This window comes from Bos javanicus, chromosome 16, assembly GCF_032452875.1.
Source record: "Bos javanicus breed banteng chromosome 16, ARS-OSU_banteng_1.0, whole genome shotgun sequence".
NCBI classification, from domain to species: Eukaryota; Metazoa; Chordata; class Mammalia; order Artiodactyla; family Bovidae; genus Bos; species Bos javanicus.
The window spans coordinates 60699355-60721474 of NC_083883.1; the positions used below are offsets into that span (position 1 = coordinate 60699355).

At 41.8% G+C, this 22120-nt stretch overlaps 1 protein-coding gene across 1 annotated transcript in view; it reads left to right on the forward strand.

Moving 5' to 3' along the window:
• Positions 1-21392, forward strand: part of TEX35 (testis expressed 35) — a 57722-nt gene extending 36330 nt beyond the window's left edge. Inside the window, exon 11 of the mRNA XM_061383311.1 lies at positions 21254-21392. Coding sequence (XP_061239295.1) covers positions 21254-21263 — 10 coding nt within the window. The 3' untranslated portion in view covers positions 21264-21392. The remainder of the gene's footprint in view (positions 1-21253) is intronic.
• Positions 21393-22120: the final 728 nt, after the last annotated feature.

Below are 22120 nucleotides of genomic sequence, written 5' to 3' on the forward strand. Positions count from 1 at the left end.
CCTGGCCTCCTCCAGCTCTTCCTTTGATTCCCGAACTTTTAGCTGAAGGAGTTCTAAGAAAGATATGGAAGTTAGAGATGGAAAGCAGATGGCCAGGGAGGAGTGGAAGAAAACAGAGGGGGAGACCGACCTTGGCCTTGAACGTGGGTGAGGTCCAAGAAGAGGGAAGCAGAGATGCATGAGCTTTGGCTCAAAGATCTCAAGCAGAGAGGACTCTCTGACCCTGGCAAAAGGACAACTGCGTGTTTTCTGTCCAAACATCCAAGTTACTCATTTCCCCAGGTGATACTGCAGCTGGGGGACCTATGAGCAGTCCTGCAGCTAACAGCTCACAATTCTGAGTTAAAAAAACCCAGGATGGTATTTAAACCAAGAAGCAAGAATGCAAGGGCAGTGTGCCTCAATATGTATAGCATGGGGGCAAAGCATAATTAACTCACAAGGATTTCCTTTAAAATATAGAGAGGGGACTTCCCTGGTGGTCCAGGGGTTAAGACTGAGCTCCCCCTGCAGGGGGTACAGGGTCAATCCCTCATTGAGGAACTAAGATCCCACATGCCACTCGACATGGCCAAAAAATGAATAAAAATTTTAAAAATATATGTATATATAATGAAAAAAGATCCTGACATTTTCCTATACATTCTAATGGAAATTAACAAAGATAAGCAAAAATGTCACAAATATTGTTATTATTCTGTGTGACATCCTATTATTTTTATTGTTCAGTTCAGTTGCTCAGTTGTATCTGACTCTTTGTGACCCCATGAATTGCAGCATGCCAGGCCTCTCTGTCCATCACCAACTCCCGGCGTTCACTCAAACTCATGTCTATCGAGTCGGTGATGCCATCCAGCCATCTCATCCTCTGTCGTCCCTTTTTCCTCCTGCCCCCAATCCCTCCCAGCATCAGAGCCTTTTCCAATGAGTCAACTCTTCACATGAGGTGGCCAAAGTATTGGAGTTTCAGCTTTAGCATCAGTCCTTCCAAAGAACACCCAGGGCTGATCTCCTTTAGGATGGACTGGTTGGATCTCCTTGCAGTCCAAGGGACTCTCAAGAGTCTTCTCCAACACCACAGTTCAAAAGCATCAATTCTTCAGCGCTCAGCTTTCTTCATAGTCCAACTTTCATATCCATACATGACCACTGGAAAAACCATAGCCTTGACTAGATGGACCTTTGTTGGCAAAGTAATGTCTCTGCTTTTGAATATGCTGTCTAGGTTGGTCATAACTTTTCTTCCAAGGAGTAAGCATCTTTTAATTTCATGGCTGCAGCCACCATTTGCAGTGATTCTGGAGCCCCCAAAAATGAAGTCTGACACTGTTTCCACTGTTTCCCCATCTATTTCCCATGAAATGATGGGACCAGATGCCATGATCTTCATTTTCTGAATGTTGAGCTTTAAGCCAACTTTTTCCCTCTCCTCTTTCACTTTCATCAAGAGGCTTTTTAGTTCCTCTTCACTTTTTGCCCTAAGGGTGATATCATCTGCATATCTGAGGTGATTGATATTTCTCCCTGCAATCTTGATTCCAGCTTGTGCTTCTTCCAGCCCAGCGTTTCTCATGATGTACTCTGCATAGAAGTTAAATAAACAGGGTGACAATATACAGCCTTGACGTACTCCTTTTCCTATTTGGAACCAGTCTGTTGTTCCATGTCCAGTTCTAACTGTTGCTTCCTGACCTGCATATAGGTTTCTCAAGAGGCAGGTCAGGTGGTCTGGTATTCCCATCTCTTTCAGAATTTTCCACAGTTTATTGTGATGCATACAGTCAAAGGCTTGGGCATAGTCAATAAAGCAGAAATAGATGTTTTTCTGGAACTCTCTTCCTTTTTCCATGATCCAGCGGATGTTGGCAATTTGATCTCTGGTTCCTCTGCCTTTTCCAAAACCAGCTTGAACATCTGGAAGTTCACGGTTCACGTATTGCTGAAGCCTGGTTTGGAGAATTTTGAGCATTACTTTACTAGCATGTGAAATGAGTGCAATTGTGCAGTAGTTTGAGCATTCTTTGGCATTTCCTTTCTTTGGGATTGGAATGAAAACTGACCTTTTCCAGTCCTGTGGCCACTGCTGAGTTTTCCAAATTTGCTGGCATATTGAGTGCAGCATTTTCACAGCATCATCTTTCAGGATTTGAAATAGCTCAGCTGGAATTCCATCACCTCCACTAGCTTTGTTTGTAGTGATGCTTTCTAAGGCCCACCTGACTTCACATTCCAGGATGTCTGGCTCTAGGTCAGTGATCACACCATCGTGATTATCTGGGTCGTGAAGATCTTTTTTGTACAGTTCTTCTGTGTAGTGAATGCTAAGTATTTATTTACCAAGATTTTTGTAGCTTCTCTCTCGCTTTGACCCCCAGCTCTCAGGTTTTCTGGTAAGGGTTTAAGTTCCTCAATCACCAGTTGTCAGACCTACTACAGAAGTCACAGCCTAACCACACGCAGAGGGTGGAGGTGAAATCTGAAACGACTAGGGTCAGGGTGCCTACTTCGGGAAGAAGCTGGTGAACCTAAAGTGGGAGGTTAGATGTGAGAGCGGGGAGACCTTCATCTTAAAGCAGGAGGTCTGGTGTCCCTTCATGGGTGCTGCTGCCATTCAGGCTGTCCTCACATTCTCTAATCGGGCATCATTGCCCATGCCATGCCCTGTGGCACTACAGTCGCCCTTTGGCGGAGTGGGAGAAATGCTCTCCCCAAAGGGCCTCTAAAAAATGCTGCTGCTGAGACTGCCCGGGTGATCCACTGGTTAGGATTCTGTGCCGCCAATGCAGGGGACTCAGGTTCGATCCCTGGTCAGGGAACTAAGATTCCACATGCCTTGCGTTGAGGCCAAAAGATTTAAAAAAAAATAAAAGTGCTGTTGCTGCTGTGTGTGTGTGTGTGTCTCTGTCTGTGTGTTAAAGTTTAGTGCAATGGTTCTTCCAGCTTCTACTTACAGCTCCCTTCCTCCCTAGGTCCATGGGTTAGGACCAGACATTGCTTTGATGTGAAACACCAGCCTTTCCTCAGCCTTCACTGAAGCTTGTGTTCCTTATGTAGTCAAGGTTGTCTTGCCTCCTTTCCTTTTTTTTTCAGTTCTACCTGTTTATTGCTATCAACCCATCTCCCTCCATCCCTCCTCATGCAAGTATGCTCAGTCATGTGACCCCCATGGACTGCAGCCCGCCAGGCTCCTCTGTCCATGGAATTTTCCAGGCAAGAGTACTGGAGTGGGTTGCCATTTCCTCTTCCAACGCCTCCTTTCTTGAGATGAGTTCTTTCCCAGGATGGCAGCACCTTGATCCCTCAGGTAAGGAGACTTCAGGTGGGCCAATCCCACCAGTTCACCTGGCATTTCTAGACACACCCACCCCCATCCCATCCCTACCATGGTATCCATACCTAGGGGGTGAGATGAGAAAATCTGTGTTTAAATAAGATTTGACTGACAGCTAAGGACAGGATGACTTTGCCTGCCACAGAATCTTCTGGAGCACTTGTTAAAAATACAGACTCCTGGGCCCTACCTGGAAAAGTGTCATTCACTAGGTCAGGGCAGAGCCTGAGAATCTGCCCTAAACTCCTGCACATGTCCCACCCTCATCTCCACCTTCATGATTCTGATGCACTCACGGTGGGACCCAGATGAGAGGAAAGCAAAGCTGGAGGTCAGAAGGTCAGTGTGGAGCTTGCATTGTGCATGAGAGATGCCTGAGACCATCAGGCAAAGGCAGCCACAGAGAGAGGAAGGGAAGGAGATGGGCTTCAGGGGCAGAGTGGGTTTTGACTGAAGGCAGAAGAAAGGAAGACGGGTAGGAGGCGGTCTGTCTTCCCTGGTCCGTGTCCAGGCCAGCGCCCACCTCTCCAGCAGGGCATGCGGCTCTCACACGTGTAGGGAGGGGCCTGGGCCACCCAGCTCCCTCCTCCTGGCTCCAGCTAGCCCTGGTCCCCTGACAGCAGCTCTCTCTGGGGACCAGCCAGGGCCACTCCCTAGAACACTCAGGTTACAGCAGCACCCTGGCCTCAAACACGGCCTCTCCATGGCCCTGCCTGATAAAGTTACCAAATGTGAAGTGTGACAGATTCCTGGAAGGGGACAGCAAGTGGAAACCAAGACTGATCCCAAAGGCTTGTCTTTTACATCCCAGCCCCACCTAGTGAGAACAACTGCCCCTGACGTTTCCAGAACCCGCTTCTTCTGGGGGATTTAAAAATGCCTTGACTCCATGAGCTTGTGATCATGGCACTTTTTTTTTCATGCATGTAACGGATTGTCACATATACGTGTAAAGGGTTTTTTTTGGCTGTGCCGGGTCTTTGTCGCTGCGTGCGAGCTTTCTCTATTGCAGCGGTGGTGGGGGTGCGGTTTACACTTTGTTGCGGCGTGTAGGCTTCTCGTTGCGGCACTGTGCAGGCTTCCTTGTTGTGCAGCACGGGCTGTACGTGCAGAGGCTTCAGTACTTGCAGTGCGTGGGCCTGGTAGTTGCGGCTCAGAGTCTCTGGAGCGCAGGCTCAGCAGTTGTGACAGCCGGGTACAGGCTGTTTATCTTCTCTGTTGTATTAGTCACTCAGTCATGTTTGACTCTTTGCAACCTCATGGATTGCAGCCAGCCAGACTCTTCTGTCCATGGAATTCTCCATGCATCATGCAAAAGCTCAGGGTTCCCTCAGGGTTATTAAGAGCAACTGCTGAAGCCAGAGGACCGGGGGATGTGGAAGGAAGTGCGTCAGGGGGCTGTGAGGGGCAGGGTAGTGGGGGGTGGGAGGCCAAGTAAACCTGGGAGACACATGAACTGAGTTTGTTTCAGTGATAAACAAGGAGTTAGGGGTTTTCTTTTCTAAAAAAGGCAGCCTTCTGATTTGTTTGCCTTTCCACTGAAATTCTGGCCCTGCTGGACCTCCAAATGCCATTAACATTTACTCCTTTCTTGAGACTGACATCTGTCTTTAGTAACATGCGACAGTGGAAAGGGAAGTCCTGGAGAAGTCATGGCAGAAAGTATTCAAATGTCCTCATTTCCCGAACTACCCCACCTCAGGTCTCTCCCATGCCCTGCCACTCGCCGTGTGACCTTGTGAAAGCCGCTTAACCTCTCTGAGCTGGTGTGACAGTTTCCTGAGGGTCAGTGGGAACGCACACCTCATAAGGTCATTTAGAGAAGTCAGTGAAATAATGGATGCATAAGCACTGTATTAGGTCTTCCCTGGTGTTTCAGTGGTAAAGAATCTGCCTGAGACGGCAGGACATGCAGGTTCAATCCCTGGGTCAGGAAGATCCCCTGGAGGAGGAAATGGCAACCCACTCCAGTATTCTTGCCTGGAGAATCCCATGGCCAGAGGAGCTTGGCGGGCTACAGTCCATGGGATTGCAGAGTCAGACATGACTGCGTGGCTGAGCAGGCAAACACTTTTAATACACTTGTGTGCTCTCCAAGGTGAAGGGCTCTTGTTAGTACTCCCCTCTTTTCCTTCAGCCCTACCCACCATTCTTCTTGAGACACTCTGGTTTCTTTCTCAAGCCTTTTTGGACTTGGTTCCAGCTGTGTTTCTAGCAAGCATCTCTTTGGTTCTGGCCCCAACCCCATTTGCTTCTTCAAGCTCACCTATTTCTTGAAATAACCTCGCCTTGACATTCTGTCATGGGGAATTCTGACCATCATATCAGGGATCCTATAATAGTTTGTTAGGGCAACAATTTCACAATTTCACAATAAAAGGAGCTTTCTTCTGAAACAATGAGTAAGCTCTGCACAAGCACCAACACGTCAGGAGCCATAACAACTCATGTGGGAAAAGCTGGTCTGACTATATCCTGGAGTCTCTATATTCAAGCTAAAAAGAAATGCAAGTTAACTTGTTTGTTTCACTGCTAAGCCTTCTTTCCCCTCAACATTCTTTCCTACGCATTGTCTCATTTTAGCCTCCCAATGACCCCTATGAGGTGGGAAGGGCATCCCCATTTTTACAGTGGAGGAAGCAGGGGATAAGAAAAAACCCTGAGTGATTTTTCCCAGGGCCCCAAGCAGCCAGTCTGAGGTCAGATCAAATGAGAAACTATTGTCTAGTTCCGAGTATTTTCTATTGAACATTGCTGCCATCACTTTCACTTGTCCCTATTCTCTTTATTCTTGATTTTCCCAGGAACTTCGATCTCTAGGGAAAGTGTCCAGGCTTCTAGCAAGTGGTTGTATTCTTGGTAGCATGATTTTTTGCCTCACCAAGAAAGTCAGTTGCAGAACCACGCATCCAGTAGGGATCAACCCAAGACCACACAGCCAAACTCCTGCCTTCAACTCAAAGGAGACCTGAACCATTCATTTCTCACTGCTTGAGGGAGCCTTGGGGTGCTGTGACCTGCTTCAGAGCTGAAGAATGGCCCGAGTTTTCCCTCAAGTCAACCTCCTGTTTGGGGCTCCTGAGCCTAACTCTCTACCTCCATCCCCAGAGGCTTGATGGGCCAGACTGGGGACCTGCAGATCTTTTATGGTGCTGAATGTTGTTGTGTTGGTTTCTGTTTTTCTTCAGGGGGTGGTGCAAGGTGCTGGGGTTCCGAGAGGGGATCTGGGGGATGGGAGTGGAGTGAGCATGGGAGGGAGAGGCAGAAACAGAGGTTGGGAGAGGAACTTCAGAGAGAGGGCAGGGATTCTAAAGGGGATGGAATGCGACTGCAGAATGTTTGTGTGCCCTCCTCTGCTTCCCCACGAAGGCTTAAGCAGATCCTTGTTACTAGTTGGTGCTTTCGGAGTTAATACAGGAGGGGGTGTGTGTGGCAGAAGTGGGATGGGACTGGTTGGGCCTGAGAATGTCAACAACACATTGGCACTTGCCATGGGCACTTGCCATCTACCTCTACAAGGGTTAAAGCATGTGCTGTTGCAGCCACTGACCTTCAATACTCCTTGAAAGGAGCTCAAGGTGGAGAGCGGAATTGAGGCACTCGGTGCTCAAGAGGGAAACCTGGCAGGGCAGGCCTTCAGAGAGTTAGAGACTTTTCAGGAGTCGATTTAACAAGCCCGATTCCTGTATCTCCTTATATCTAGAAAAGCACTAAAATCCTTCATGGTGATGACTGTTCTTCATGACTAGCAAAAATTTTATGAGACCAGCAGAAAACTTCTGGAAAAATATGTGCTTGATTGCATGTACTCCCCCTTCACAAAAATCACTTATATACTGGCCTTCCCCCTGCCTCTCTGGGGCAGTTTCTCAGAGCTCCAGAGGTGCTCTTTCCTGGGATGCAGTCCTCATTTTGCCCCGAATAAAACTTAACTCGCAACTTTCATTTGTGCATTTTTAAAGTCAACAAGGGGAAGCGGAGCAGTCCAGCTGTGCCTGGTCACATGCAGGTCACACTTGGAGTTTCATCATAGAAGAAGGGGTCTGGGGCTGGCTTGACTCATCAGGGCATCGGTTTCCAAACCTGAAGATAAGTGTTTATCGAGAATTCTTCCTTTATGCCTATTCCAAATCATTCCTCCTTTAACTCAAATTCAAATCCATTTCTTCTGGTTTGGCTCAAACTGAATCCTTGCCGGTGTCCCAAACTTTGGCTTACAACACCCAGAACTGTAGGGAAAAGGGTAGCTGGGAAAGAAAGAAGGCTCTGGTCAGAATCAATGGAAACTGTGGGCTAAGCTACTGTGGACAATGAATGACACTAGTAGAGGTAGGATTGTAGCCACAGGAAGGAGCTACTGTTATTCTGCAGGAAAGATAGTGAATAATTCCCATGCGGTGAAACAAATTATTAGGAAATTCAGAAATACTTGGCCCTTCCAGTGGTGTGTGTGATCAGTCGCTCAGTTGTGTCCGACTCTTTTGCAACCCCATGGACTATAGCCCACCAGACTCCCCTGTCCATGAGATTTTCCAGGCAAGAATACTGGAGTGGGTTGCCATTTCCTCCTGCAGGGGATCTTACTGACCCAGGATAGAACCCACGTCTTCTGCGTTGGCCTGTGAATTCTTTACCACTGAGCCACCTGGGGAGCCCCTTCCAGTGGTTTAGATTCTAATTTAATGGACACAGATGGCTGGATGGTATCACCGACTCAATGGGCATGAGTTTGAGTGAACTCTGGGAGTTGGCGATGGACAGGGAGGCCTGGCGTGCTGCAATTCATGGGGTCACAAAGAGTCGGACATGACTGAGCGACTGAACTGAACTGAGAACTGAATCTAAAGCAGCCGAAGACACTAACCACGATGTGGGAAAATGCACTTGTTTTTAGTCCAAGTGTATCCACAATTTGTCAAGCACTATTTAATGTCATTAGTGTAGCACAGCATGCATGCTCAGTCATGCCCAACTCTTGCAACACCATGAACTATAGCCTGCCAGGCTCTTCTGTCCCTGGGACTTCCCCAGAAAGAATACTGGAGTGAGTTACCACTTCCTCCTCCAGGGGATCTTCCCACATGTAAATCCATCTTCTGTCTCTCTGTGTGATGGCCAGAGATAGCCTATGTTTAACTTACTCCATAATGAGGATCTTCTTTGTTAACACAGTTCCACCTTGTTGAGCTATGGGTGTGTTGTGTAGAAACCCACCAAGCGCTTGTCTCAGTCCATTAAGCTGCTATAGCAAAATACCACAGACTGGGTGGCAGATAAACAACAGAAATATATTTCTCATAGTTCTGGAGGCTGGAAGTCTCAGATCAGGGAGCCAGCATGGTCAGGTAAGGACCCTCCTCTGGGTCAGATTTTTCATTGTATCCTCACCTGGCAGAAGGGGCTTAGTTATCTCTCTGGGGCCTCTCTTATTAAAACAGCACTAATCCCATTATTAGGACTCTGACCTCCTGACCTAGTCACCTCCCGAAGACCCCACCTTTTAATAATATTACTTTGGGTTTCAGGATTTAACATGAATTTCAGGGGCCTCAAACATTGAGCAGTGCTACAATTTGCAAATCTAACTAGTGTCTGTCACTATGCAGGGCCTCACCTATAGAGATAACTAACTAGAGATTTTGGTGTACATTTAAAAAAATAAAAATGCAAATACTTATCCATATTCACATATATAAGTATGTAGTATATTAACATATCAAAGACAGGGAATGTAACCAGATCTTAAATGACTATATCTATTTTTAAGGACCATTGTTTTTTATCAGCCATTTATATTTCAGGGCACATTTTACTTCTCATTTTACTTGACACATGAGAGAATTGTTGCAAGCTAGTTGAGCTGTAAGGTGAACTTGACTATGATAATGGGACACAGCTCAGCAAAGACAGCAAGGTCAGTTGACCGGTGTTCTGTTCTCTGCATGCTGTATCTACTGACCTATTTCAGGATCAGCTCTTTGTTCTCCAAAGAATTTTAACATTAGCACCAGGGTGGCCCAATGTCTTTTGTACAGTTAACCAGTAAAGACACCAACAGATGTATGTGGAATGAATGGATTCAAAGAAACTGATTAATATTTGTAATTAATCCCAGATAGCCAACTTTGCTTTGAATCATCAGCCTAAACTCTTTCTAAAGGGGTCTAGAAAGTCTTGGGTGGGTAGGAAAAATACCTTGTATAGAAAATGTCTGTTTAAATCTCCATTTGTGCTATGTCAAGTGTGTTGATCAGAAGAGGCTAGGTACGCTATAGTAAAAAACAGCCTTCACATCTTAGGATTTATATAACAAAATTTTGTTGCTCAGACCATATCTGAGGTCTGAACATTTGTCCAGAGCAACTGTCCTCCCATGCTGACTCTGAGTTCCATTCAGTCTGAAGGCTCTTCCGTACCAACACACATTTCCCTGATAACCACAGCAGAGAGAAAACAAGCAAAAGCAAATAAATGCTTCCACCTGGAGGTGATATGTGTCAAATTTAATTTGCAAAAGCAAGTCCCATGGCCACACTGAACTCTGAGCAGGCAGGTGAATCAGATATTGGCTCCTGTTATAAACATAATACTGCAAACTTATGTTTCAACAACACTTTATAATTTTGTGGAATTCTGTGAGTTGAATGGGCAGCTTCTATGCTGGCTTTCCCTGAGGTTACTTATACAGCTATGCTTGGTTGGATTGACTGGACTGAAAAATTTTAGATGTCCTCATTCACATTTCTGGAAGTTGGTGCTGGCTGTGGGCTGGGGTGCCTCAGTTCTTCATGTGACTTCTCCTCCTCCAGTAGACTCAGCTGACTTCCTGACATGATAGTCTCAGGACAGTGGTCCAAGACGAAAAAGGCAAAAACTTCAAGCTCTCTTGAATGTAGGCTCCAGAACTTGCATAACCCTTCTGCCACATTCTGTTGGTCAAGTGACCAACAGAACAAGGCCAGCCCAGATTCAAAGTATGGGGAAATAGTCTGTTGATGGAAGCAGCTTCACATATTGTAGCCATGTGTTTTAATCTATTACAGCAGGGTACACGAACAGCTGATTCTTGTTACTTATGGTATTATGTTCTATAAAGTTATTGCAAATAAAAATAGTGAACCATTGCTCCTTTGGGAAATACAAGTTAAGTTCCTATGAGCCTCTGGATACAATAGTTTTATCAACTGATCAATAATAATGTTGTTTTATGTGTGTAACTATTTAAAGACACCTTACTTAAAATATAGGGCTTTGTAGATGGTTCAGATGGCAAAGAATCTGCCTGCATTGCAGGAGTCCAGGGTTCGATCTCTGCATTGGGGATAGCCCCTGGAGAAAGGAATGGCTACAAATCCCAGTATTCTTGCTTGGAAAATGCCACAGACAAAGGAGCCTGGTGGGCTACGGTTCATGGGGGTTACAAAAAATTGGATATGACTAAGTGACTAACACTTTTGCTACTTAAAATACATTGTTGACTCATTAACATTGAACTCATGGCCAATAGCATTGTAACTCATGCCCGAATGGTGCTCATCTAATACAATGTATTTCCTGAATAAGGCATGTCACAGACACTATTCCTTAGAACGCTAGATCGCACTTCAGCATTATACTTGGGGATCATTTAAACAGTGAAATCACCAACAAAAAAAAGCACAAAAACGTGAAAAAAAAAATCACTAAACAAACCCCCCAAAGAATATAAGAAAAAAGAAAACTTGTTTTGCCTCAGCTGGGAACCTGTGTGTCGGACAACTCAAATGTGGTAACACTCTGTACACATCCATGAATGAGCATGAAAGCAACATGAGTATTGATCTGTTACATTTTAGTAAGTAGGTGAATTTGCAAATACAGAACTCACAAATAATGAGGATTAACTATACACAGAAGAGGGAAATCAGAATGGAAACAGTGGTGATTCTGTTATGGGAAAACAGGAAAGAAATGAACATGGATGGAGTCTTACATGCTCACCTTTTATATTTACCATGTCATTTAATATATATTATAAAGCATAATAAATATTTTAATATATTGTTAATTCAGTTTCCTAGTTTTTTTTTTTCTTTCTTTCTTGTGATGTCTTTGTCTGGTCAACTGTTCTCATAGAAAGGTAGGAAATGTTCCTGCCTCTTCTATATTTTGGAAGAGTTTGTGAAAGACTCGTGTTGATTTTCCTATAAACTTTTGGTAGAATTCACCAGTAAAGCCCTGTGGTTCAGGGCTTTTTGTTTTGGTGAGAAAACTGTATATAAATCATTGCTCCCATTTTATATAAGATGAATGAACGGAGGTTCAGAGAGCGGAATGTGTCTCAAATCATTCATCTGGGGAGCAATTAAAGAGGAATCTCAACCAGGTCTGTGTTAATTCTGAGCGCTGTGGTTTCAGATTAGCATTATGTCATGTGGCTTCAATAGGCAAAATGAAAGAACTGTGGATGGGAGTTTCAGGGAGAAGTGAAAGGTGTGAAAGTTGCCAGCTCTCAAAGGCGACTTTAGTAGTTTTGATATTATCTTTCTAGGAATTTGCCCTTTCATCAAGGTTATCTAACTTGTTACAACTATTCATGAGTATTCCTTTATTATTATTTAATTTCTCTAAGGTCAGTGTAATCCCTGTCATTCCTCATTTTAATAATTTGAGCCTTCTCTTATTTCCTGGTCAGTGTAGCTAATGGTTTGTCAATTTTCTAATCTTTAAAAAAAATTGGCCTTTTGTTTTGTTGATGTTTTCTAGTTTTTTCCTTCTTTGTACTTTATTTTTACTTTCATCTTTATCGCTTTCTGCTTGTTTTGAGTTTTGTTTGCTCTTCTTTTTCAATTTCTTAAGGTGGAAGATTATGTATTGATATGAGATCTTTCTTCTTTTAAAATATTAACAGTTACAAATTTCCTTCTAAGCATATTTTTGGCTTAGAAGCCATGTTTTGGCTTAAGCATGTTTTAAGCCCATAAGACTTAATATGTTGTGTTTTCATTTACATGGGCTTCCCTGGTAGCTCAGCTGGTAAAGAATCCACTGGCAATGCAGGAGACATTCACATGTCTTTATTCTAATTTTCCTTTCTTTCTTGTTATCCATTGGTTATTTAGAAATATGTTGTGTAATTTCTACATAGTTGTGAATTTCCCAAATTCTCTTCTGTCACTGGCTTACAGTTTGTGGTTGAAGAATGTACTTTGTATGATTTTAATATTATTCAGAGTTGTTTATAGCCAAGCATAGGGCTATTCTAGAGAAAGGTCCCTGTGCACTTTAGAAGAATGTGTATTTTGCTATTGTACGTAACATTCTGTAGATCTGCCAGGTTTAGTTGGTTTCTAGTGCTGTTCAGGTCTTCTGTTTTTTTGTTGATCTTCTGTCTCATTTTTAGATTTATTATTGAAAGGAAGGTTTTGAAGTTTCCAATAACATTGCTGAATTAGTATTTCTCCTTTCAATTCTGTTATTTTTGCTTCATGTCCTTTGGGACTTTGATAAGTATATGTTTGTAATTGTTTTGACTTTTTTGATAGATTGACCCTTTTATTATAAAATTTTCTTCTTTTTCTCTAGCAACAATTTTGTCATATGTTAGTATAACATGTAATTAATTTGTGTAATGTTTTATCTGATATCAGTATAGTTACTCCAGCTCTCTTTTGGTGACTGTTTACATGATATATTCTTTCCATTGTTTTATTTTCAATTTATTTCTGTCTAAAACATATGTCTTATAGAAAGCATATAGTTCTATTGTATTGGTTTATTTTTATCCATTCTGCCAATATCTGCCTTTTAACTGGAGTAAGAGTTAATTTTACTGAAAACTTTTTGTATATGATGAGTTGATTCCTTCTTGCTATTTTCAAGGTTCTCTTTTTGCCTCAGCTTTTGACAGTTTGATTTTGATGTGTCTAGATGTGGATCTTTCGAGTTTATACTGCCTGGAGTTTGCTGAGTATCTTGAATGGTAGATTGATGTTTTGCATCAAATTTGGGACTTTTTAAGCCATTATTTCTTCAAATGTTCTTTTGTCTTTTCTCTTTTCCTTTTGAAACTCCAATTATGCATATGTTGGTACACTTAATGCTGTCCCACACAAATTTTTGAGGTTCTATCCATTTTCCTTCTTCCTTTTCTCTTTATGTTCCTGAGACTGGATACTTGCAATTGACCTATCTTTCCAGTTTGCTAATTCTTTCTTCTGCCACCTCCCATCTTCTTCTGAGCTCCCCTAGTGAATTTTCCATTTCAACATCAGAGTTTCTATTTGGTTCTTTATATGTATATATGTGTATGTGACATTTCTATCTTTCTATTAATATTTTCTGGTGATATATAATTCTTATACTTTATTTCTTTAGACATGATTTATTTTAGTTCTTTGAATAAATTTAAAATAGCTGACTTGAGGTCTTCGCCTAGTAAATGTAATGTCTGGACTTCTTTAGGGACAGTTTCTATTGATTGCTTTTTTCCTGTGTATGGGCTGTATTTTCTTGCTTACTAACTTGTCTGGTAATACTTTTGAACCTTAAATATTTTAAATATGATGTGACAAATTTGGAAATCAGATTTTCTACCCTTCCCAGGTTTGTTTTGCTGTTATTTATTTAGTGGTTTTTTTTTTTTTTTTTTTTTTACTAAATCTGTTTTCTTTGTTAGGTTAACCACTGAAGTCTCTGTTTAATTATCTTAGTGGTCAGCTAATGATCACACAGAGATTTCTTTAAATACGTAGAACTAATAAGTCTCCTAGTGTTTGCTGAGGAGAGTGTTGAAGCACATTTTCAATTCTTAGCCAGGCCGTTGACAACTGTCTTAGCCTTGATTTCCTCCCTTTGCAGAGCTTCAGGGTGAGAATTTAGGGCTTTCTCAGGTATTTTCTGAATATGTGCACAGCCCTACAAATGGGCACGTCCTTGTAGATTCCCAAGAAAGTGTCAGGGTTTTTCAAAGTTCCTATAAACATTTCATTCCACAGTTTTCCTTTTCTATGTCCTTGTAGATTCCCAAGAAAGTGTCAGGGTTTTTCAAAGTTTCTATAAACATTTCATTCCACAGTTTTTCCTTTTGAACTTTTTGGTTAGCTTATTGTTTGCCCCAACTGTTACCTACCACTTTAGGCAGCTATAAAATCAAATAATTGCCTTGAATTTTTGTCGACAGAAATACCAGAGTAAAAGGCCTGCCATGTGAGTGAGCTCCAACATAGGTCAAATAAAGATAGCCTTGCCAGTGGGGTCTTTCACAAGATCACCAGACAAGTCAAATAAGAACCATTCTCTGGGAATGAGGTTTTTAAAGGTGCTTCAATCCTATTTTGCCCCCTCCGGTGGCTGGAAGGTTTCTAATTTTCAGCACGATTGGAAGCTTTTGATTTTCAAAGTCACCATAGAGCTGGAAAAGGATCATATTACAATGCCACAAAGCTTGCTGTTCTTACTGAGATCTAGTGGTTCTTCTTGAATATATACCTACAAATTGAATAAATAGGCTAACCAAAAAGTCTTTTGCTAATTTTCAGAGTTTAAAAAAAAAAATTGATTCTGATCATTTTGGCAAGTTTTCTCATTGCTTTTATGGAGGAAAGAACTTTTATTCATGTCCTTTGGTAGCTATTTTGATCTTTATTCTAGCAGTTAGGATTAGGTTCATATAACATGTAACAAAAAACACGAGTTAACAGTGACTTAAATACACAAGTTGTATTTGCTCACATTAGAATTTAAATGAAAGTTCAAACTATTCAGAGAGAGCAGCTTCTTTCAGCTTTCAACTCTGCCAGCCCTTAGAGTATGGCTCTCACTGTCATGGTCTAAGAGAACTGCTTAGCTCCTGCCATCATATCTGCATTCCAGGAGATAAGATGAAAGAAGAGATGAAGAAGAGCACACACCCTTCCTTTAAGTATACTTCCCAGAAATTGCACGTGCTATTTTAGAACATAGTCACGTAGCCACACCTAGCTACCTGGGAGGTTGAAAAATGTGGCCTTTATTTAGAAGGCCATGGGCACAGCTACAAGCCAGGAGTGTATTATTAAGGAAGGAGGGAAACTAGCTGGGACATGTATTTGACAGGTGAAGAAACTACGGTTTAAATACATTTAGTAATTTATCAAGGACACTCAGGCAGTATGTAGTGGTACTAGGATTCAAACCACACGGTCTGATCCAAAAGCCTGTACTTTTATATATATTTATACAGCACATTTTATTTTATATAATCGAATCCCATTGGTAAAAATAACAATGTATTGCTATACTTTTCTGGGTGGAAATACACAAAGTTCACAAAATTTATCTCCTCTCAGTGCATATCATACTCTTTTTGTTTTGTTTTAAACTTTTTTTAAAACTTTGTTTTGTATTGGATCATAGTTGATTAGCAATGTTGGGTGAGTTTCAGGTGTACAGCAAAGTGATTCAGTTATACATATACATGTATCTATTCTTTTAAAAATTCTTTTTCCATTTAGGTTGTTACATAATATTGAGCAGAGTTCCCTGTTCTATACCATAGGTCCTTGTTGGTTATCCACTTGAAATATAGCAGTGTGTGCATGTCAGTCCCAAACTCCCTAACTCTGCCTTCCCCCCTCCATCCCCTCCTGGTAATCATAAGTTCGTTGTCTAAGTATGTGAGTCTGTTTCTGTTTTATAAATAAGTTTTTTTTTTTTTTAAAGATTTCACATATAAGCAACATCAAATGATGTTTATCTTTCTCTGTCTGACTTATTTCACTCAATATGACAATTTGTAGTTTTGTTCATGTTGCTACAAATAGCATTATTTCATCTTTTTTCAATATTGGAGTAATATTTTATTGAATATATGTAACACATCTTCCTAAAGCCTGTACCTTTAAGTATTTTGCTATATAGATTCAGAGAAGTTAAATAAGTTGATGAGGTCACACAGTTGGCAAATGCAGTTCTGTCTGCCTCCAAAGTTCATCTTTTTTCCATATTTACCCCGAGCTATCTGTTTCACTCTGGTAGGCCATCAAGAGAGTGAAAAATATAGATCTCACTGTTCAAGCTGAAAATGCGTAGTAGAGGTTCATTAAGATACCTAAATAAAGGACATCAACCGTCTTTTAAACACGGAACAACAATGAGTGTCTGAAGGACAGCAAATGAACCAAGATGACAGATAATCAGAACTAGAGCTATTAAGAAACAAATGCTGTAGAACATGCTTTTTCTGAAGTGGGATTAAGGAACCAGTAAAGTACAGGCTGTGAATTGTTATTTAGAAATCAGTATTGAAGTTTGCAATTTTGAACAGAATGCTAAGTACTAAGCCTGTTTTGTTTTTCTCACTAATCTCCTGGACGCCCACCCCCACTCCAGTCAGTCATTAAGTTATTATCAGCCCCTTCCACTCACATCTGGCTCTGAGATGGGGTGAGGTGCCGGGAGCCGGCATATTGCATATTGAGTGCATATTGCATATTGAGTGCAGCACTTTCCACAGCATCATCTTTCAGGATCTGGAATAGCTCAACTAGAATTCTATCACTGCCGGGAGCCAGCGTGAGGCACTCCGCCCGTGGCAAAGGTCATGAGAAAGGAGGCTCGGCATACGCAAAGGCGGGATGGAGCCTCGGGAGTCCCCCTGGAAATTCTCGAGCATCTACCCCCAAAACCAGAGTCTGCCTACTTTCTGCTTTGTGCTCTCACCTACATCAATGACTTTACGGGGGGCTGTCCCCCACTACCTCTCTCTGAAAAAGAGTTAGCTTACAGCTCCAGTTAATAATTCCTGGGTGTGAAAGTGTTTCAACCTACAAACTCCTTTGGAAATCCTCTAGCCTGCCTGAATAGGTTTTTCCGGCCACATGTGATTGTTCAGAGCCTCCCAACTGTGAGAGGAAGGAGATGTTCTAAACTGTCTAAACACAGATTCTTTTGAGTAGTTAAAAGATTGATTAGAAATTGTATTGGTGAAGGGTTTTTCACTTATGGGGCCAATGTTTGCTGCTAAGTCTCCATACCCCTTACCTACTGTGTCCTTGGCAGTGTATTGATTGATATAATGGGTGTATAGAAATGTAAGTAGTAGCCTCAATGTTTGTAACCTTGGACCCTTGAGTTAATTCTTTTCTTGATTGAGCCCACCTCACCTTTGCCCTATAGGAATGCAGCTTTGTCCAATGATTTTTGGAGGCTGGCGCCTGACTTTAGAATAATCACCTTTAAAGAAAAATAAGTTTCTTAAAATGTTAACAGGCCTCCAGGCCAGAAGATGATGCAAATCACCTAAACTTTTGCATATGATAAGTTTGCAGGAAGAAAGCCTGGCTTACTGCAGGACTCTACCCCTTCCCCCATTATCCTCTATGCACAACTTAAGGTATAAAAACTACTTTGGAAAATAAAGTGCAGGCCTTGTTTACCAAAACTTGGTCTCCCCATGTCGCGCTCTCTCTCTCACTCTGGCTGAGTCTCCATCTGGAGTGCAGAACCCACCATGCTTATTAATTATGCCTGGGCTTCTAAGATCCGACCGGGGAGGCCTCAGTGTCTCCTCTCCTTCGGGAGAATGGAAGGACGCCTGCGGCCTACGTAAATGGTGCAAACTTCTTGTCTTGAAGTTTTATTGGTCTCCCGTGTAAACCAAGCTACTCAGCCTCTTTTCTCCACTGAATTTCCTCACTGAGCTATCTTCATTCTATTACTCTTTATATCTTTGATAAATATTTAAATAAATAAGTCGCCTATGCCGTCTCTCCTTCGAATACCCTGGATCAGCCGGGGCTGGACCTTGGCAGTGAGGCCTTAAGGTTTTCAGGTTCCACTGAGCCCACCCATGGTCTCAGGGAACTGACTTCCAGTTCCTGCATTGACTCATCCATTTCTTTTCATTCTTGGTCAATTCTTTTTCTTCAACATAGATTATCCAAAAGCTGAGTTTATTGGGGTCTGAATAAAGAAGGTCATATAATTGCAAACTCAGGGCAAATTTTCAATTCAACCCAAGCACCTTCTCACATTGCTCGCAGAGAATACACTCCTGGAGAGGGCATCAATGGAATTGCAGTTTGATAACCAAACAGAAGCACAACTGAAGCTGTGGTGACTCATGCATAGTCACCCAAAGATCATCCACGTTCTCTGTGGTTTGAATCCATCACACACACATGATTGGGTTTCAGCAGCTTGTGGATTCATTCTGTCTTCTGGATGGCATCACTGACTCAATGAACATGAGTGTGAGCAAACTCTGGAAGATGGCGAAGGACAGGGAAGCCTAGAATGCTGCAGTCCATGGGGTCCCAAAGAGTCAGAAATAATTGAGCACCTGAACAACAACAAGGATGTTTGAGTTACTGAAGTTAAAAAAAAAAACTCATGGCTGGAAATTGGGCCCCCATTGGGAGCTGCTATGTCTTCCCTTCCTGGGCCTCTGGAAGCTTCCTCACTAGCATATAGCAGATCCCTGTTGCTAAGAGCTCCCCCCTCACGCTGCCCTGGTGCCCAAAAAACCTCCGCTGATGCCTTCCCTTCATCCATGTGCGTGCACAGGGACAGGAATAACTCCAGCCTCTGCTTTTGTCCTCCACTTTGAACATTTTCCGGGCTTCTCGGGCTTCCCCACTGGTCTTTCTGTAGCTTCACACCTGAATTCTTTCTTTCTATAACAAGGTTAACAAAGGCCCATCATGAGAATACCAGATTGCATTTACTTTTTAAAATTTAATTGAACACTTTATTTTGAGGTAGATTCATGTGCAGTGGTTGGTAAGAAATAATACAGGGAGATACTGTAAGTTCTTTGCCCAATTTTCCCCAATGGTAAACAGCTTGTAAAACTGTGGGACAATATCAGAGTCAGGATATTGACACTGGTCTAATCCCCAGATCTTATTCGTATTTCCCTTGTCATATGTGTGTGTATTAAGTTCTTTGCTATTTTATCACATGTGGAGTTTCGTTTATCAATCATTATCTCTTGTGTTAACCTTTGTCTAACGCCACACATCCTCATCTTGCTCCCTCCTCACTACCCCCAGCCCGAACCCCTGACAACCTGTTCTCTATTACTATGTTTTTGTTGTTTCAAGAATGTTATATAAGACTTTCCTGGTGGTCCAGTGGTGAAGAACCCACCTGCCAATGCAGGAGACACAGGTTTGATCCCTGTTCCAGGAAGATTCCAGGAAGATGCAGCAGAGCAACTAAGCCCATCCACTGCTCTCTAGAGCCTGAACTCTAGAGCCTGTTAGCCATGACTACTGAGCCTTCAGATCCTGGAGCCCACGCTCTTCATCAAGAGAGACCACTGCAATGAGAAGCCCACAAGCCACAACTAGGGAAAGCCTGAGTGCGGCAATGAAGACCCAGTGCAGCCAAAAATTAACAAATAAATAACATATTTAAAAAGAATGTTATATAAATGAAATAAAAACCTATGAAACCTTCGGGACTGGCTTTTTTGACTCAATTTAATTCCCTCAAACGTGACCCTGAGGCTGGGAAAGATTGAAGGCAGGAGGAGAAGAGGGCAGTAGAGGATGAGATGGCTGGATAGCATCACTGACTCAATGAACATGAGTTTGAGCAAGGTCTGGGACATAGTGGAGGACAGGGAAGCCTGGTGCACTGCAGTCCACGAAGTTGTAAAGGGTCAGACACAAGTTAGCAACTAAACAACAGCAACGATTCCCTTGAGATCCATCCAAGTTTTTGCACGTGTTCATAAGCTGTTTCTTTTTATGCTGGGTTGTACTCCAACGTATAGATGTACCATAGTTAATTTAACCATTCATCCACTGAAGGACATCTGGGTTGTTTTCAGTTCGGGGCAATTATGGATAAAACTGCCATGAACGTTCATATATAGATTTTTGTATAAAGATAAAATGTAAGTTTTTATTTTCTGGGATAATTGCCCAAGAGTGCAGTTGCTGGATCATGTGGTAACTGCCTGTTTAGTTTTATAGGAAACTATCAAAATGTTCTCCACCAGCAAAGTAGGAGTGATTCATTTTTGTGCATCCTTGCCAATAATTGATATCGATACTACTTCGTATTATAATCATTCTGATGGGTGTGTAGTAGAACCTCATTGTGGTCATTTAAGTTCTGAAATCTTTTAATATTTCAGCTTTGAATTGTAAACTCATTTGTGCAACTTTCATGCATTGTTTTTTCTAATACGTTATCTTATTTTTTGTTGTTGTTACTTTTTTAAAATTGAGCTATAGCTGTAGAGTATGAGTAAGTTATAGGTATACAATATAGTGGTTTACAATTGTAAAGGTTATATTTCATTTATAGCTATTATTGTCTATATGTTGCTAATAGTTCCTTAGTTGTACAATATATCCTTGTAGTTTATTTTTATGCACAGTTGTCTGTACCTCTTAATCGCGTACTCCTGTATCGCCTCTCCTGCCTTCCCTCTCCCCACTGGTAACCACTAGTTTGTTCCCTACATCCGTGAGTCTGCTTCTTTTTTGTTATATTCACTAGTTCGTTGTGTTTTTTTAGATTCCACAGGTAAGTGATATCATACAGTACTGGTCTTTCTCTGTCTCGTGTACTGTTTTTTCAGAAGCTTCTTTACTAAACAACTGTGTGAAGTGTTGGAAATTTTCAAATTTTCCACCTAATTTCCACTAGTATTCACATAATTCCATTTCACTCATCAATCTACATTTTTTCCAACATGCTTAGGATTCTATCAGTGTATGCTTTTGAGACATGACTTGATGCAGTGTTGAAACATTTTCAGTAATTGCCAACTCAAAAATGACAAATACTGCATGAATAATAGAGTAAATGAGCTATTCTTGCCATCATGGGCCTACAATAGAGGGAATTGCTTAGTCCACATACCAATTATGTTTCTACGTTCATAAGATATTTTTGTAATCAAAAAATTAAACTATGAAAAATATACACCTATTTCTTTTCCAGCCCTTCCTGAATGAGAATGCATTTGGGCTCTCTGCCCAGTTCTGATCTGTAAGCTGCCTCCTCAGTTCCTCAACTCCATGTAGCCCGGATCCTACCCCAGCTTCCAGGCCTTCTACTCACCCCTGGGGGAAAATGAGAGGTAAGAGGGGAAACAACAGTGTCCACGTTTTTATTTGTCTGGAGGGAAATTGATGCTTTTAGCAGACAACTTAAATGTTTACTTTAAAAAAAGTAGAGACCCAGTTGCTTGGATACAGCCAGAAACTCCTATCACTATTATAGAATGTCCCATACTCACTTTGTCCCTATTTGAGGGTCCAAAGTGTTATGGGAAAAAAGAGACAGCTCTAACAAATAGCTCATACGTGCTTGGACTTTCTCTGATGGTTCTCTGGGTGTGTGTATATGTATCACATACCCGTACATATGCATGTGATAAATGGTTGAGTATAAAAACCCTGCAACAAACATCAATTCTGTAGATGACCAGAGAGGCCTAATTGGGTTCACTAGCAAAGCAACTTTTATAAAGACTATATACAGTAGGCACATGCCTCCATAAGCAGAGCAGCTATTTATTTTTTTAATAGGGGATTCTCATGTTACAAGGGCATCACAGATTACTGAATAATTTATTTAATGGTAGATTATATGGGCTTCGCTCTTTGCCAATGAGCTCATCCCCAAATGTCTAAAGGAGATAAGGGGAGCAAAAGCTAGAGCTGAGGCTTGAGCTGTTTATTTTTCATTAGATATCATAACTATTAGAGTTGTATATGCATATTTTATTTAAAATCTCAGCTGCATTGTCACATATATTCAACCACTTCATTATAGACATTTAGCTAACTCATAACAGTGTATACA